This window comes from Phalaenopsis equestris, unplaced genomic scaffold (genome assembly GCF_001263595.1).
Source record: "Phalaenopsis equestris unplaced genomic scaffold, ASM126359v1 Scaffold221722, whole genome shotgun sequence".
NCBI lineage: Eukaryota > Viridiplantae > Streptophyta > Magnoliopsida > Asparagales > Orchidaceae > Phalaenopsis > Phalaenopsis equestris.
The window spans coordinates 110,432-129,290 of NW_018239927.1; the positions used below are offsets into that span (position 1 = coordinate 110,432).

Genomic DNA, 18,859 nt, shown 5'->3' on the forward strand with positions numbered 1-18,859 from the left:
ATACTTAATATTTTACAACTGTAAAGTAGACAAAATCAAAATACTTGTGTTTAAATTTTGTTTTTCTTTTCAAAGACAATGATATTATGTTATGGCATTACGGTTAGGCCATCCTAATTTTTAGCAATTACATAATTTGCTTCCTATTTTAGGTCAAAATATAAATGCCCACCTTTTAATTCGAAGTTTGTTAGTTTGTTAAACATCATCATCAATCTTTTTTCTCCACAAACCAACAAACCAACTGTACAATTACTTTGATTCATAGTGATGCCTGAGGTCTTTGTAAAACTTTTATATATTCTGATAAAAATTTGTTTGTAATATTTACTAATAATCACACAAGATTAAGCTTACTTTTTTTAATAAAAGAAATTTGAATTAGAAACATGAATTGATCACTGGGAGGGCAATTGATAGTTCTAGGAAAAATATATATATACTTAATATTTTACAAATGTGCTTGATCCAAATAGACAATATCTACATACTTGTTTAAATTTTGTTTTTCTTTTCAAAGACAATGATATTATGTTATGGCATTACGGTTAGGCCATCCTAATTTTTAGCAATTAAATAATTTGCTTCCTATTTGAGGTCAAAATATAAATGCCCTCCATTTAATTTGAAGTTTGTTAGTTTGTTAAAAATCATCAACAATCTTTTTTCTCCACAAACTTACAAACCAACTATACATTTACTTCGATTCATAGCGATGCCCGAGGTCTTTGTAAAACTTTTACATATTCTGATAAAAATTAGTTTGTAATATTTACTAATAATCACACAAGATTAAGGGTCTGTTTAAGGCAGCTGCAGCTTATTGAATAATTTGTTGATAAGCTGATTAAAAATAATCTGTTGATAAGCTAGGTGCGGTGGCTATTACAAATTTTTATTTTTTTGGAAAAGCCAAACAGTAGCCAGAAAGTTGTCACCGCACTTAGATAGGTGTGGTGTGAAAAAACTGTCTTCACTGTTTTGAAAACGCATAAGCTGTCAAAACACAGTTTACCCAAACAGGTGCGTTTTCAAAACGCTACCACACCAAGTAAGCTGCCACAAACGGGCCATAATCTTACCTTTTTTAATGAAAAAAATTTGAATTAGAAACATTTATAAAAAAACTATGTCATGGCATAAACACAATTTCAAAAGAAAAGTTAAAAATTGTGGAATGACAATAGCCGAGAATATTTCAAAAATATTTTTGGTCAATATTTTTTCAAAATAAAAAAGAAAGAATAGTCCATCAAACCTCCTGTGTCAAAACTCCATTAACAAAATGGTGCATCTTAAAGGAAAAAAAACACTTATTAGAAGTAGCTTCGTTATTGTTATTCACCAATCAAGTTTTAAAATAGCTTTGAGGCAAAACCGTTCATTCGGCTACATTCCTCATAAATAGAACACCAAAAAGGTTCTAAATTTTGAAACTTATTTTAATGTTTTTTATAATACTTATCCAACAAAAGCACTCTCATCTTCTTTACTTTTAAATTAATTTGGGTGTACTTTATTTATTCACATTCATCCTCATAATTTAAAAAAAAAAACTTGAATCTCGAAAAAAAAAAAAATGTTTGCTAGTTACGCTCCCCTTCAAAAGTAGTATAAATAATTAGATAAGCAATGTCCTCCCAGTGTCTTCATCCCATATTTAGTCCACTTCAACTTCAAGTATTGAATTTTTTAGTCATGAATCTGAGTCTAGTTTTAATCCTAAGTCTAATGATTCTTTTCTTCCTATTGTTGCTTGTACGGGAGTGATGTCTTGCACCCATCATCCAAAGTCCCATTATCTTTTATATGAAAATATTTCACACTTTTTTCACGTTTTAACCTCACCACTATGGTGTATGAAAAATCTAAATATTGTGCAAGCTGTTCTGAAAGTTCCTAAATAGATGGAGGTTGTCTTCAAGGAAATGAAAGCTCTTGAAAAAGAATGACACGTGGTAATTGATTGATCAAACTAGAGAAAAGTTAATTATTGGGTGTAAATAGATGTTTCCAGTCGAATACAATTTTGATGGCTCTCTAGAATGATATAAGACTCAACTGATTGCCAAGAGATTCATTTAGACTTATGGCATTCATTACTTAAAATCATGCCTATATGATTTCTTCGGACACTTGCAGCTAACCTTCACTGACTCCTACAATATCTAGATATAAAAAACGAATTCCTCGATGGGGACTTACAGAAATAAGTGTATATGAATGCACCCCCAGGATTTAGTGAGAAGTTCAGCATAAAAATATGTAAACTACAAAAAATCTTTATAAGTGTTGAAGCAGTCACTGAGATAGTGGTTTGAGAAACTTATTCATTTTGTTAAAAGTCAGAGATATACGCAAGAACAAAGAGAACAAACATTCAAAAAATGAGAAGATAACAATGTTGACTATGTATGTCGACGATATAATTCTCACAGGAGATACGTATATGTGATGAACCATTTAAAAACTTATCTCTCATCAGTTTTTGAGACAAAGGACTAGGGATCGCAGATATTTTAAGAATGTGGGAGGCAGGGAGGACACTTTGTTTCCATTTTTACTTTCAAGTAGTTACATTCATTTACTTCTTTAATTCTTTCCTTATTTTTGAATAAAGCTATTCCCTATAAAGAGACTTTTATATATGTGTATTGAGCTATTTGGATTTTCAATTTGTTGATTTTATGAATTGAGAGACTTTCCTCTAATTTTGTACTCTACAGATTGTTGTAGATTCTTCCTACTACAAGTGGTGTGTCAAAAGCTTACTCAGGAATAGATGGTGGAACCACCTTAACGTCCACAACTCGCCTGTTTGTCTTCTGCACGTTGTTTTCAGTCGGGCATGCATCAAAGTCGTCGCACGATATAATCTCTCAGAAGAGATGCTTATGTTGAAGCGTGAGCTAGTGAAGCCCGAGGAGAACATCAAAACAAAAAATCTAGGATGATTGAAACCATCTATTGGCAATGTGGTATAGTTGCAACCATATTGGAGATTAAAGGATGTTCAAACCCTAGCTGTTAAGGTAGCAAGACAACACTACAATATCAAGTCAACACTATCTTTGAAACACATTTCAGCTCCAGGATAAAGTAGCGAGAGTGTACACAATAAAGCATCCCAACCTACCTTGCTAGGGAAAAAATCAGTTTAGAGTGGAGACCAGGTGGAGATCGCTAGCACTCTAAATTCATTCTAGTCAAGAAGTATTGTGTCATGGTTTGGGCACATTGTGTTTGATTGCCCAAACAAAAAATTGATATCTTTCACTAAGCAGGATGCAATGGAAGCAAGGGGTGAAGACCCAGAGGAGAATGGAGAGGAATATTGGCTACCCACAGATAAGGAAGAGATGCTAGTAATCTGATAAGTCCTTCAAACTTAGCCCACAAGAGAGCAACAGTAGCTCTACATAATATATTTTGTACTCGTTGAATTGTGAAGGGAAGGGTGTGCTGCCTCATAATAAATGGAGGTAGTTGTGAAAATATGACTGCAACACAGTTTGTGGATAAATTGAGCATCACTACTAGAAGCATCCTACGTCATATTCCCTGACATGGCTAACTAAGGGGAGTAAAATCAGTGTTGACAAGAGATGTTTCGTGAAATTTTCTATTGGAGATAAGTTTTAGAAGAAACTAGAGTGTGACATGGTGCATATGGATTCATGTCATAATCTATTTAGTCGTTCTTGACAGCATGATTGTTGCACATATCATAATGGCTACAAGAACACCGACTCTTTCACCAAAAAAAGAAGCGCATTATACTCTTGCCTTGGAAGGAATCTACAACATTTGAGAATGCGGCGACATAAATAATTTTTGTGCATGCCTTAAGAGAAGCGCCAAAAAGACTTGCATTGATTCCCACGAAGGCGAAGCATTTGAGAGACGGATACGAAACACATTATAGTCCCCATTGAAAGTGGTTCTCATCATTTCAAATAGAGTTGGAGAGTCACTAAGCTGCTTCAGAAAGGCCCTAAGGAGTAAGTTGGATACAAAATTCTATTTTAGGTCAGTGATGCACTCACGAACAAATTGTCAAATAAAAGTGTCGATCTGCTACAGTGGACATCTTTATAGGTGTTTTATGAGAAATAACATCAAACACTAGGATCCAGGCGTTTCCAAAAAAAACAAGAAATCTTTTCCTAGCTGTCGGAATGATGCAAGTGCATTGTTACCACATCCGCAATATCATGAAACCTCACAGGATCAAAGGAGCCAACACTGGCAATCCTTCCATGTTTACTTTCTTTCTCTTGCTTTCAGCTAATTTCTTCCTTTGTTTCTTTAATTTCGAATTCTTTCTTATTTTCTTATTTTTAATTACGATATTTTTTATCAGGAGACTTTTATATATGTGTATTGGGCAGTTTGGATTTTCAGTTTGCTGATTTTATAAATTAAGATATTTTTCTCTAATTTTCTGTTCTCTAAAGTATTGTAGCATCTTCCTATTGGAAGTCGTGTGTCTACAGATTGCTAAGAAATCGGTGGCAACCCCCTTTCCAGTCTGCACCTTGCAATTCATTATTTTCAGCCAAGCGGTTGTAAAAGTCATCGCCATCAAATGTTTACACAAAGAATTTCTCCATTTCTCGCTTCCAATTCGTTGTTCCATCACCGATCGTGTTGATTATCAGCCGCCATCTCTCTTTCCACTAACTTAATCAATCCTACAACTTTCCTAACGTAATTTTGTTTCATCACACCTTCCAAGTGTTACGACCCAATCCGATGCTTAGAATTTTCTAAGACAAAAACAAACGATCAGACAAAGATAATCATGTAATTCTATTATATATTTTTTTTATCATCAACAGTTTAAAGTACAAATAAAATAAAAGAACTATTAAAGAAAGTAAATAAAAATATTGCAATCAAATTTTTATCTTAGCTCGAGTTGGTCATGTCTTCTATATATATTTCTTCTTCCATTGCTCATTTTTAATCAAATGATTAAACATGTAAAATTAGTTTAAAAAAACAGTGAACTAATAAAAAGCCAGTGAATACTCGTTAAAGCAACAAAACAGAAACAGAACAGTATACATGTTAGCCAATTAATATAAATTAATATAGAAATATTAGACAATTTACATTTTCAGATATGATCGCTAACAATAATTCATAACAATCAATGTATTTTACTATAGTACTAATATAGCTATATCATTTTATATATGTACGGTTGTCATAGATGCACTGTATAAAATTATATAAATGAAAGTACACCAATAACAATAATTTTTTCATTTACGTGCACGGGTGCTTTAGCGTTCTCCAACTAGTACCATAAAGAGATGAATTCAATTAAAACTAAACATGCACATGAAAGTATACTATATAGTCTATATCATTCATATGGTATTTCCATTCAATTCTACCTTTAAATAATTCATAACATTAGTAATTCTAAAAAGGTAATTCATTACAATGATATAACCAATATCTAAAAGAGCGTATAAATCACAGTAAAATAATGCAATCAAACTTTAATAACAATTAATAAATTCAGTTTATCAAAAACAAAAGATACTATCACATAATAGTACAAGTGCTCACCTCAATGTTCTCCAAAACTTATTTCTTTAGCCGCAACACCGTCAATAGAGCACTATTATATAAAAATATACAGATTAATTTTATCACATTATTAATTATACTAATTAATTATTATTAGATATTGTTTGCTTATTTTATTATTTTAATTTACATTATAATCCTTCAACTCTAATTCTTATTCTGTTGCTATGTTCAAATTATAAATATTTCAATCCTTATTAAAAAAGTATATTAAAAATGATCAGTATTATTTTTATTCCTATTTTACATCATATTACTTTAAAATATCGGTTCAAAATTTATCAAGCCCAAACTCAATGCTTGATCATAATCGTTCCCACTCTTTTAATTTGAATGAAAACCAAAATTTAATCCCTATTAATAATTCATAAAGTTGAATATTAAAATAATAGTATTTTATATGATTAAAAACATAGAACTCAAAAATTAAAATTTACCTCCTCAAAATTTCAACTCGGCTTGGCTCTCCCACTATTTTGTACGCAACGAAACCCAATCCACTTAAAAAAAAAATGTATTCAAAACTTTAATCATTTAAATCAAAACCATTATTAATCCTTGATTCAAAATAAAAACTCTAAAATTCGTTTAATAACATTTACATTAAATAAACCTAATAATTAAAATGTAAAATTCATAAGTCATCTCTTACCTTTAATAGCTCGACTCGCCCTTCCGCTTACTCTTACACAGGCTTCCTTTCTTCCCCAGCACACAACACCATAGTCACTCCTCTACTTCGATTTTCCCACGTTGTCGCCCTACCTGCTCTACGAGTCTTTGGCATAAATCACAAGCTTCACCCTCGTTGAGCCCTAGCACCTCATCTCCTATGTCCAACAATCACAAACGTTGTTGCTGGTCAATGTCACCTTTGGCTTCGACTGATGCACGGGGAAGCCCTAGCATGCACTGGTCGATCATCCTACTTTCATACGCATTGATTGGCTCCCCCGTTAAGTCGTTCATACTCAAAGCCAGTGTCTGCTACGAAGCTTCTTGATCTCGTTAATATCTCTTCGTACGCGTTGATTCATAGATCAAATCCGCCACTTCAAGTTCCCAACCTCTCGCGTCATCTCATATCCCCCCCCCCCCCCCAACCCCTTCAACTCTAATTCTTATTCTGTTGCTATGTTCAAATTATAAATATTTCAATCCTTATTAAAAAAGTATATTAAAAATGATCAGTATTATTTTTATTCCTATTTTACATCATATTACTTTAAAATATCGGTTCAAAATTTATCAAGCCCAAACTCAATGCTTGATCATAATCGTTCCCACTCTTTTAATTTGAATGAAAACCAAAATTTAATCCCTATTAATAATTCATAAAGTTGAATATTAAAATAATAGTATTTTATATGATTAAAAACATAGAACTCAAAAATTAAAATTTACCTCCTCAAAATTTCAACTCGGCTTGGCTCTCCCACTATTTTGTACGCAACGAAACCCAATCCACTTAAAAAAAAAATGTATTCAAAACTTTAATCATTTAAATCAAAACCATTATTAATCCTTGATTCAAAATAAAAACTCTAAAATTCGTTTAATAACATTTACATTAAATAAACCTAATAATTAAAATGTAAAATTCATAAGTCATCTCTTACCTTTAATAGCTCGACTCGCCCTTCCGCTTACTCTTACACAGGCTTCCTTTCTTCCCCAGCACACAACACCATAGTCACTCCTCTACTTCGATTTTCCCACGTTGTCGCCCTACCTGCTCTACGAGTCTTTGGCATAAATCACAAGCTTCACCCTCGTTGAGCCCTAGCACCTCATCTCCTATGTCCAACAATCACAAACGTTGTTGCTGGTCAATGTCACCTTTGGCTTCGACTGATGCACGGGGAAGCCCTAGCATGCACTGGTCGATCATCCTACTTTCATACGCATTGATTGGCTCCCCCGTTAAGTCGTTCATACTCAAAGCCAGTGTCTGCTACGAAGCTTCTTGATCTCGTTAATATCTCTTCGTACGCGTTGATTCATAGATCAAATCCGCCACTTCAAGTTCCCAACCTCTCGCGTCATCTCATATCCCCCCCCCCCCCCCCCCCCCAATGATCAACAATCACTAAGGTAATTTATTAGAATGGAGGTTGATCGGTCGAAAAAACCAATCATCTCTCATTTCTCGAGAAAACTGAATCAAACAACAAGCATTAACTAGTAAAAAAGCGTTAAAAATGCATAGTTAAAATACATTTATCCAGAAACAAAAAAGAAAAACAGCAATAGAAAGAAAATAACGGGAAACACTCCAATAGATAAATAATGTCAATCATTACATAGAGTAAGAGTTTGCTCCTGTTTGCTAAATTTTGATAACAAACATAAATGACTTAAATGGATTTGGAACTAAATTTCTAACTTTCAGACGAGTAATTTAAATTAAATTTGCTTGTCAATAAAACTTTATAATGAATTCTTTCCAAGTAAAAAAAAAAATCTTCTTAATTATTTTAACAAAGGATTTGTAATTTTTGTATCATAAACAATAAAAAGGTACTACTTCCTCAACCAAGGTACGTACTTAGCCATCGCACCATGACCTTGGGGCATTTATGAATATATAAACATGTAGAAAAAAAAAAGGAGAAAAAACTTACCATGATAAGCCGATTCTTGTGATATACATTTACACCGAAAATACCAAGAACAGGAGCCTCTTTTGCAAAACCAATTGTTGTTCTTGCCACAGCCTGAAAAGAAGTTGAAAGTAACACAACCATTTATCGTTTACTATTACAAAAATTCAAACCCATCCAAGTTGAGTAAGCGGATGCAAATTTAATATGATAAGTGTACTTCTCCAGAATAAAAGTGGATGTTTTTATTTGCTCAACTTGCAAAAAATTTTGTTTGCAAAAAATCTCCAGTTCTTTACAGAAAAAAGTACTAAAAATTTAAATGATAAAAAGATTGAATAAGCATATCACTATATTTGAGATAAGTATCACAAAAAATAGCTCCATTTTCCTATGCTAATAACCATTATGAGCTCATTTTCATGCTCTCTGTGTACTAGGAAATTAATCCCTTCAGCATATTTGTGTCAATGCAAAGACTAAAGGCAATTTAGTCTTTTACTATTATTATTATTATTGAGTATAAAAGGTTTATTATAATTAGGGTTAGGTTTATACATGAGATTATTGAAGTAAGACTTAAGACTTAAGTTTAGGTGATACCGGAGTTATCCCAAATCACGACCAAACAACAAATATTATTTCTAAATCCAAAAAGTTACAATGACGATAAAACAACACAAACATGTAAATAGCAGGCAATAATGAGGACTCTACAAAAATAATGAAGAAACACAAAACACATAAACGTCCCTCTCTAAAGGAGTGTGGAATATTCGAACGGTAAAAAAGAAGCTATTGTAGGGATGGTATGTAGTTGGCAGCAGGTGGCGACGATGTTGGAGGGACAATAGGGGGCGATCAGTGACCTGCAGGAAGGGCAGAGATGCTTGGTGGTCTGCTGGAAGGAGTTGGTAACGGTGCACCGCAACAGAAAGCTGACATAGGCAATCCAGACAGAAATCTGAAGGGTGGACAGCTACCAAAAGATGACAATCGTGATCTAGACAGCAACTTGAAGGGTGTGGCGATCCGAAGATGACGGCGGCGGTACGAACAGCAACCTAAAGGGTGTACAGTGACCAAAAAATGATGACGACAATCTTGACAGTGGCAGGGATGGTGTCTGCATGGTTGGCGGCTGCAGGTCAGCTATTGGAAGCATCTAACAACAGCAGGGAAGGAGTCCACATGGTTGGCCTTAGCAACAAGTGAAGGACTAAGTTGGGATAATCACTTCAGACGAGTTATAGTCGAACACCTTATCAAATGCATAGAGCCCTAAAAAGGGGAAAACACCTTAGAGGTCACAATCTGAAATCAGAACCCATGAAAATCTTCCTTCTAAACAAGCACATAACACATATATAATAGAAGCTCGTAGAGAGGAATAAAAGGTCATAGAAAAGGAAAGAAAATAAAAAGAAAAAGTAATATAATAGGAAAAGGCTGGGACAAGAAGGGAAGGTAGGAAAAGAAAGTGATAGAAAGTGAAATAATCAACTAGAAAAAGATAGAAGAGATAGACAACGATACTGTGGCAGTTCCAGTACCACATATGTTGTATCGTATTAGCTACAGTACCGCATCCTGGCAAGCTCTCGCGTCAATCTCCCAGGGTTGGAGAGAGCATCGACTTCATTTGTAAAAACTTTGGGATCCTTGCAGTACAAAGTTAGGTTCGTAATATTGAACGGAGAATAAACATTGTACTCTCCTTACAGATCGATCTTGTAGTTGTTGTCATTCCACAGCATATCTTGATATAATAAATATGCATCATCTTTGGCACCTGAGCTGGAGCAGCATATGGATGTAGATTTTAACAAAAGAACTCTCAAGCTCTTAAATCTGAAAATTGTTTCTTTCACTTCTCATACTCAGCGAAATGTAGCTGTTAAACATGTATGTGAGGTGAAATCAACATTGGGATAAAATTTATAGCAGGCTATAGCACTCTCACTAGCAATCACTCAGGAGAGACATCTTTTTCAGTGATAGGATTTAGATTCTCTAGAAGAATTTCCTTCCCCATCAAGCTTCTAAGACAAATTTCAAGGAAGGGGTTCATTCCTCCTGCCTGGACATCTGATGACGGGTACCATGCTGAACTGAATCTAACATTTGAATAACTTTATGTAATCTTTCTCGACGTGGCATATAAGGGACACATTTCTGACGTATGGAACCTCCCTGAAAAAGAGCAACTCAAGAATGAGTTTATAAATCTGAATGGTCAGATATTTTCTTATTTGAGGTTGTCAGGCCTCTAGTGGTAGTTCCTCGAACTCAAGACTGCAATAGATACCCACCGACAAGCAAATTGGAGTCTCTCCCATGAGCTCAGTTGGGACTATGTGCATTTTTTCTTCAATTGGAAGCTAGTTCTCCTTTATGTTCTCACTGTCTTCAGTGTCTATTGTCATTACCCAATTTTTTCAAAGGCACCCTACTCAATGAACAGATCACCCCCCTATTTGTGCAGTGTGATTCAAGATGTCCAAATCTGTGGTAATTGTAAAATTTCCTAGCTGGGATAGATTTAAGGATGCGGATTGGTTCCACTTGTTCTCTTTGATAGGGTTAGCTTGAATGTTTTCCGGGGGGTAAACTGACAGTGAGACTCGAAGGTTGAGCGCTGCATGTAGAGTGTGGCAGTCATCCGGTTATGTGGCATTTCCACTTTTGAAGCTAGAGTATGAATCTTATCTATAGTAAGCTAGTAGGAACTAACGCTAGATCACTGATTTCATCTTCAGATTGTCCCGTTCTCCATTTGTTGGCTCTTCTCTCGGCCTCCTCTGATATTAGATTCCAAGATTTCGTGGTCGTCTTCTGCATCACAAAATTCCTCTCTATGGAAGGGATTCAGACCCTCGTCTCTTACTCCCCTTGGATTCTCCATATTGCGATCGATCAAGGATAATCTCCCCCTAAGTTTCAACCTCAATATCTGCAAGCCTCCGCTGAGTCGATGGATCTCCCGCTGTATCTCATCTCGGCTAGGCTCGGGCATGTATACCCATGGTGGCAGACCTAGGGTTTGGAGGGAAAAGTGAAAGGGGGTGTATGAGACTAATTGAGGGTGTAGAAAATTTAATTTAGGGTTGTTATTTTCGAATTTCAGCAAAACAAAGGGTTGGTCAAATTTGTTTATGATTTGGTAGTTGGTGGAAAAGAAACATTTTTTTTGGTGGAGCTGGCTTAGGTAGGGTGGATGCTAGGAAACCCTAGAAAAAGACTAGAGTTGAGCTAGTTTTGATACCAAATAATATCAGAGTTAACCCAAACCACAACTAAACAACATATATTATTTCTGAATCCAAACATTTACAATGACAATAAAACAACACAAACATGCAAATAGCAAGCGATTATGATGACTACGGGAAAAGGGAATAACACAAGAACACATTAATGGCCTCTCTAGAGGAGTGCAGTAGGACGATGGAAAGGAATTGTTGTAGGGTAGGTAGTTAGTTGACAGCAGGTGGCGGTAGTGTTGGAGGGGAAAGCAAGGGGCGAGCGGCAACCTGCAACAAGGGCAATGTTGTATGCTTGTTGGAAGGAGTAGGGAAGCAAACTGGACAACAACCTAAAGTGTGAACAGCGGCCGGAAGATGACGGTAGTCCGGACAGTGGCAGAGATGGTGTATGTGTGGCTATCGGCAGCAAGACAAGCATTGAAAAACAATAGGGAAGGAGTCAACGTGGTTGGTGATAACAACAATGGAAGAATAAGCAGAGATAATCACCACCTCAGACGAGTTACAATCGTAGTACTTTCTCGATCTCGGATAGTGCCCTCGAAAAGGGAAAATGGTTTTGAGGTCATAGTCTAAAATAAAAAACAAACAAAATCACCCTTCCAGACAAGCACAAAGCACAAAATATATTAGAAGCTAGTGGCTAGGAATAGGACATAAGAAAGGAAAGAAAATAAAAAGCAAAAATAATATAATAGGAAAAGGCTAGAATAGAAAAGGGATGTGGGCAAGGAAAGTCATAGAAAGAGAAATGATCAACTCAGAAAGGTAGAAAAGCTAGATTATGGTATTGTAACAGCTACAGTACTGCTTCCGTGGTACTGTAACAGTTTCGGCACCTTGTCCCTCCCACAATATTAGGATTTCGGAGAGATTTCAAACCTCTCGAATTGAAGGAATTGACAGATATTGCCTGCCTCTTGAATTATAGGAATTGGGAGAGCAAATTTTATGTGTTTATTTTTGTATTGGTATTGAGTTGTTTGGATTATCAAGGAAAAATATTTATTTTGCTCTAATTTATGTGAAAAATATGTCGAGTTTGACGCCGAATCATATCAAATTAGTATTAGAGCTCAAGATACTAGGAATCAAAGACTCGAAACTCCATCTTTCACATCTTCTCTCGTTGCCTTCACATACAGTCTTGATAAGAGCTACCTAAGAAGGCTTCGTGCAAAGAATCATGGCTTACCGAAACTTGAAACTCCATCTTTTGCCACCTCCAGTTCTATGCACGTGATACAGTCATGATCAGAGTTAAATGTGAAGGTTGTGACTGAAGCAACGTATAGAGACCTGAAAGGCCATCTTCCTGCTCCTTAGTCCTGTGATATAGATGTAATCAGTGCTTGCTGGAGAAGTGAATGGGATCGTATAGGGTTGAGACCAAAGCCTTGCAATACAATCACAACTCGAGCTATCTAGGTAATAGAACAGATAGAGGCCAAATAGAAAAGGTTTCGACGGAATCAGGTGCCCTACTCATGATCCTAGATGTCAGCAACCAGATCCGGGATCGAGCATGCCCTAGTTACAAAAAAGAATGGCGGCCAAGAAAATAGGCAATTTTGAGAAAAAATTGGAGAAACAAGTGGGGCATCTTAAATTTGAGATAGAGAAAACATTTTCCGCCATTGACAACCGATTAGATATCTTGGAGGAGATGCTAAGGAAGCTTATTGAGATACAATCCAAGACTAAACCGGCAGTTTAGTTTGCAAACTATACCCAAGGGTTGATTTGAGATTCAATGGCTATATCGAAAGAAAAAAAAGATCGGACGAGAGGCATACGAGGAGAAAAACATCCCATCAACAAGAACATCCTCCCAAAGCTCCGATGGGTGGTGGATTAGAGAATTCCGATGGAGGCAGGTGAGTTGAAACATAGAGAAAGAGTTATGTAAAGGGTATGAAATAGTACGAAGAAGAAAGAAGAAAAGTCGGGAGAAAGGTATTGCTATGATCTGAAAAAAGAATTTTACCCTCGAAATATGGGGGAAAATAGCGGAAGAAAAGGAAGTTGGGGTGGTCATATTAGGGTTAGGATGCTTGAGAGGGAAGATATACATGGGTTGATGTATCGAGTGGAGTGATACTTCTCGGTGAATAGACTAGATGAGGAGAAGAAACTCATGGTGGCAAAGTTATGTTTGGAAGGGAAAGCCCTAGCCTAATTTCAATGGAGGCAGACTAGATACTTGATTTGTTCGTGTAATGAATTTAAGGATGATTTGAACATTTTCAAGTCATTCAGAAAGAAGACCCTAAACAACTAATTCTATGCCTTGACTAGGGAGGAGACTGTCATGAAATATAGAAACAGATTTGAGCTCTTGTCGGGACAGTTGAGAAAGATTTCTAAAGGATGATTTGAGGGGAATCTCATTAAGAGCCTAAAGCCCGACAAGCAGGCAGCATTATGACTATTGACACCATGGGGATTGAGAGAGAAGACTAAGATAGCCCAAATAATGGAAGACAAAAGCCAGATGAAGAGGGTTAGCAAGAGCAACACAAATGGAGCGTCGTACCAAACTACAACAACCATGATGATACCAAGAGCTCAAATAGTGGAAGTCTAGAGGGAGGTTAGACAGGATAGGAGTAATGGGCCACGATCGATAACGTCGCTCAATCAACTTACATAGACAGAGAATCGAGAGAAGCGATCCAAAGGGTTATGTTTTCGATGCGTTGATAAGTTTAACCTAGGACACAGTTGCAAGGATCAAAAATTACAAGTTCACATATTGCATGACAAGGAGATAGAGGAAGAAAGAATAGAGACAGTTATGGTGGAGGATAAACATTCACTCTTCCAACCTTGAGGACAATGTGTCTTTGGGGGAAGTATTGTTATATCGATGCATAGCCTAAGGGTAATTTTGTCTTTTTTATGTCTAAGGACAATTTAGTCTTTTATTATTACTATTATTGGATATAAACAGGTTCATTATGTTTATAAATAGATTTATGCATGAGATTATTGTTGTGAGTCTAAGGCTTAGGGTTTGTGATAGATTTCCTACCTATCAAATTGTATGAATTTGAAAAGATCGCCAACCTCTCGAGTTGTAGGTATTTATCTTTGTACTTGTATTGAGTTGTTTTGAATATTAAAGAAAAATATTATCTTTACCCTAATTTCTGTGGAAAAATATGTTGAATTTGATGTCGGATCGTAATACGTACCATATAAAATGTTATATGCTCTTGGTCTACGCAAAAATAAAAAAAGACCATGTAATATAAAAAAATAAATAAAAAACAATACAAGCAAACAATGTTTCTTTTGGCCACAGAGCATTCAAAACAACATAGAGAAAAAGGATATATAGATGCATTTCAAAAGAAACAAAAGTATTTCAAAAAACTTGTATGAAGTTTCTCTAGTAGAATTGAAGTGAATCAACTTAATTGTCATCCTAAGGTATCATATAAGTTAGTTCCCTCAAGTAACTAAACCTTGGCTCCAACATCATACAGCATTAAAGACTATCCTAAAGGTCAACGCAAGAAAGAAAATGACCATGCTAAACTAAAAAAAAATAGTGGTTTTAAATACATAGCACTAAACTTCTATCCATTTACATATCTAACACAAATTATTATATGAATCATTTAGCACTTCAATCTCTAAATGACAGAAAAAATACCACTGACAGCAATTTACCTAATTTGAAACACGCCATTTCATGAATAGATTCTTTGTCATTTAGAGATAAGGGTGTCATGCAAATAAAAAATAATAATATTATATGTAAATAGATAAAAATTCCAAGGTATGTGTGTAAAATATTACAAACAAAGATCCTTGAGCCCAAAGAGGAAAAACAATCTTATAAGAAAATTCATTAAACAATTGGAGAGAAAAAAGAGCATTTATATGAATTTGAAGGGGAAAAGCATTTTAAGTTCGTAAGAAAATCCTCAAGTCCAATCAAAATGAACCAACTAAATTATTTTTTCATGTGGAGCACTTTCTACAATGTAAAATCAACAAATCAAAACTATGGCAGCTCGGGGCTTTGGAAAGTAAAACAATAGAAAGATTTATCATCCAAAGCTAGCACTGTCAATGCATGGTTGTTTCCAAGAAAAATCAGTTAAGATCCAGATTCTGAAATCCTGAAAGTAATGAAAAATGGCTTGATTCTCAATTTGATGGATTAGGATTACCGAGAACAATATGCACTAGTCAGTTCAAATCTAAGGTGTACGATAGTTGAGCCATGACCAATGGCATAGGGAGATTAGAGTGGGAAGCTTTTGTTGGGATCCTCTTTCACATTTACAGAACACAAATATTATGATATCACGAAGCTTTAATCATTCTCATGGCTACACGACTATTCTTTCCAATAAACTCTCAAAGGCCATAGCACACACGGGATTGTGTGTCGGAGGGAATGGACAAAATTTGCTATTTATAAGCACATTAAATCTTAATCAAGAAGAAACATAATTATAGAAAAGGATGAAACAGAAAATGACTCCTCACATCTTCAGAAGCCACTGTTTGTGGCTTATAGGTTATTGACTTGCTGAATTTCAATTCATCTGCAATTTTTATTTGCTCCACGGGTTTGCCTCTTAAGATAATCTGAAAGTTTTTTAACGTCCGAAGATAAAGGATGGATGAATATGCCTGCAGACAACAGAGGGGCGTTGATGAGAAAATAAAATATACAAGTATAAGCATAATTTACCAGAAAACTGCTGAGATTTACCCTCAACGAATATCTAAGGGTATAAGAAATATGCATTTGAACTACTTCCTTATGAAACCTTGAAAAACCTTCACTACTGGACCGATCCCGCAACCTTATATCCTGCAAATTTAAATATGAAAAAAAAATGATCAAAACATCACAGCCCTATTTTAAATACTAAGAATTTGAATGCAAAAAATCGAATAAGGCCCTCTAATCACAAACTAGGTGCTACAGAATATTAAAATCAGAAAGAAGATTAAATTCATTTCATTTCTTTTGCTATCCTAAAATTTAGATGCTAAAACTAAATTAATGAATGAATATCAAATCAAAACCTTGCAATAAAGTGCAAAAAAGAAAAAAAAAATCCAAGCGTAGGATTACCAAGTTTCAAAAACCAGGAAAGCTTACGTCATGACAAACAAAATAATTAAACTACAATGATCTTGGCTGAAGTGCCTGCATTAGTTATCCTAAATTACAGCATAGAATCAGGAATCCCACCGGTAAAATGCAAGGGACAATAGGATAAGCACCTACATAGGCAATACCACCTAGCATGACATGGACAAGGGCATAATATGGCTAACTATCGAGTTGGGCGATCAACCACTTGCTTCGAGCTGGAACAAAGTCGGGAACCTTTTCTCTTCATAGGAGAATGAGGTATAACTGAACAATGCATGGTCAGAATTCTCAAGAACCTATTCAGTATTCCTGGGATTTGGGATTACTGATGTGAATGGGAGACAGAAAGCGGCCTCTTAGACTGTTAGCTCGTCTACGCCTGGACCGCTCATTGCTACGCACCTCGTACTCTTTCGCGAATAACGCCGCATGTGCGACAATAATGTCAAGAGCGCGGCGTAGAGGGATCCACGGGCTTCTCCCGATATATCCTTCGTCTAAACCGAACCTGTGCCAACCGGGGAGGGCCAATCCGCTCTCCCACGAGGGATTGGCACCTCCTTTCCATAAGGATCCAATCCTAGTTATCGACTTGTATATGTGTTTCCTGTTTTTAGGTTTTATTTTATTTTTGACATGATTTTGTTTAGGACATCTGTCGACGTCCGTTTCTCATTTCAAGAGTTGTATTTGAGGAATTGAGTGGTGCACCAGTTATATCTCTCTCCCGATGTGGTGATTATCTTCTATCCTCGTCCGCATCCTCCCACATCATTCCCAGCCACCCCTTCCTTACTGCAGCCGCCCGGAACATCTTTTGGCTGTTTTCTACGTCCCAGCCGCCGTCATCACCTTCCTTTCATTCCTCTTCCCTGCCATCACATTTCCAGTCCTTTACCTTCACCATTGCCACTGTCACCTCCCTTGCATCACTGTTTCGATCGTTGTCCAGCCACCCATAGTGTTGCTGTTATCCGGAAAACAGCACATCTGTTGTTTTATTGATGTCCTCTGGCCGTTTCAGCCTTTCCCACCGAACCTCGCTACTCCGCTTGCCACCCTAATTGATGCCCTCCACTTCACTGCCACTGTGATTCCAACCTGCCCTTTCGAGGTTTCAAACACGTACAACCCATTTCAGCCATCTATATCCGCTCCCCACCACCTAGCCAACCTCCACCACCCATGGATCGAGTCCTATGATGAGTTTGAGTCTGTTTGTTGTAATTTCTCTTTCAAGTGGGTTTGATTGTAACCAAATATTTGCTTTCAGTATTATGATTTGGGTTAACCCTGGTATCGAAATCAATTCTCTTCTTAGTGGATGTTTGGTTGTAATTATTATGGGTATAAAGTAAAAGAAATATACGAGTTATAAATTTTCCGGTGACTGGTACAAAGTAAACTAATGCAAATTAATGTTATACTAGGGTTGGAATACCTCGAAGGTTTCATTATCTATCGCCAAAAAGTAAGCAAAATAAAAATTCATCATGTGTATAAGGCTCATGACCCCACCTTTAATTGTTCCATCTACCATGTCGCCGCCAACAAAAAACCTTGCTTTCCACATCAACCCACCTCCTATACCACACCTGCTAGCCCTCCTTTCACATCAACCCTACCCCAACCCTAACTCCTGCACTATCATTGATTAGTCCTTCTGTTTATAATTTCTATTGGGTTTTTAAGATCCTTTTTTCCATTATTTTAATGATTTGTTTAGATTTTGGAATATGAAACTTTCTCTTTAAATTTGAATGTTCATTTTTTATTTTAAAATTTTGCTTAGATTTTTTTCCATTATTCTACCATCAGAAATAATAAAAACTTTGTATGCGTAAACAATAAAACCAACAAAATAACAATGAGAAATAACAAATAATTGTATTTCATTTATAATGTACTCTCAAAATACATGAATTTTAATAACTTTTAACCAAACAGGATATTAAAAATATACCAATGCCCGGAGATACAGATTTAAACTTAACTCTAAGAATACCTTCCTAAAAAACCTTTGGGTCAAAAGATTGCATAACTATGCATCAAATGCCTTGAGTATCATTTTTAACAAACAGCATATCAAAAATCATGATAGTACCAATATAAATAACCGACCAAAGACGAACATCATCAACATAAAATATTAATGCCAACTGTTGAAGACAGTATTAGCTACTTATTCTTGTTGCAGTCTCCCTTCAGAGTCAATTGTAGCTAAATTATAACAAAATTTGTTTAGCCCAGAAAGTGAA

At 35.8% G+C, this 18,859-nt stretch overlaps 1 protein-coding gene across 2 annotated transcripts in view; it reads right to left on the reverse strand.

The window, feature by feature from the left end:
• LOC110037584 (protein MICRORCHIDIA 2-like) overlaps positions 1-18,859 on the reverse strand; it is a 119,445-nt gene that overhangs the window by 55,925 nt on the left and 44,661 nt on the right. For both annotated transcript variants that reach the window (XM_020742266.1, XM_020742265.1), the window contains exons 10-12: positions 16,209-16,310; positions 15,980-16,126; positions 8,229-8,321 (exon numbers count right to left, since the gene is read on the reverse strand). In XM_020742266.1, coding sequence (XP_020597925.1) covers positions 8,229-8,321; positions 15,980-16,126; positions 16,209-16,310 — 342 coding nt within the window. The remainder of the gene's footprint in view (positions 1-8,228; positions 8,322-15,979; positions 16,127-16,208; positions 16,311-18,859) is intronic.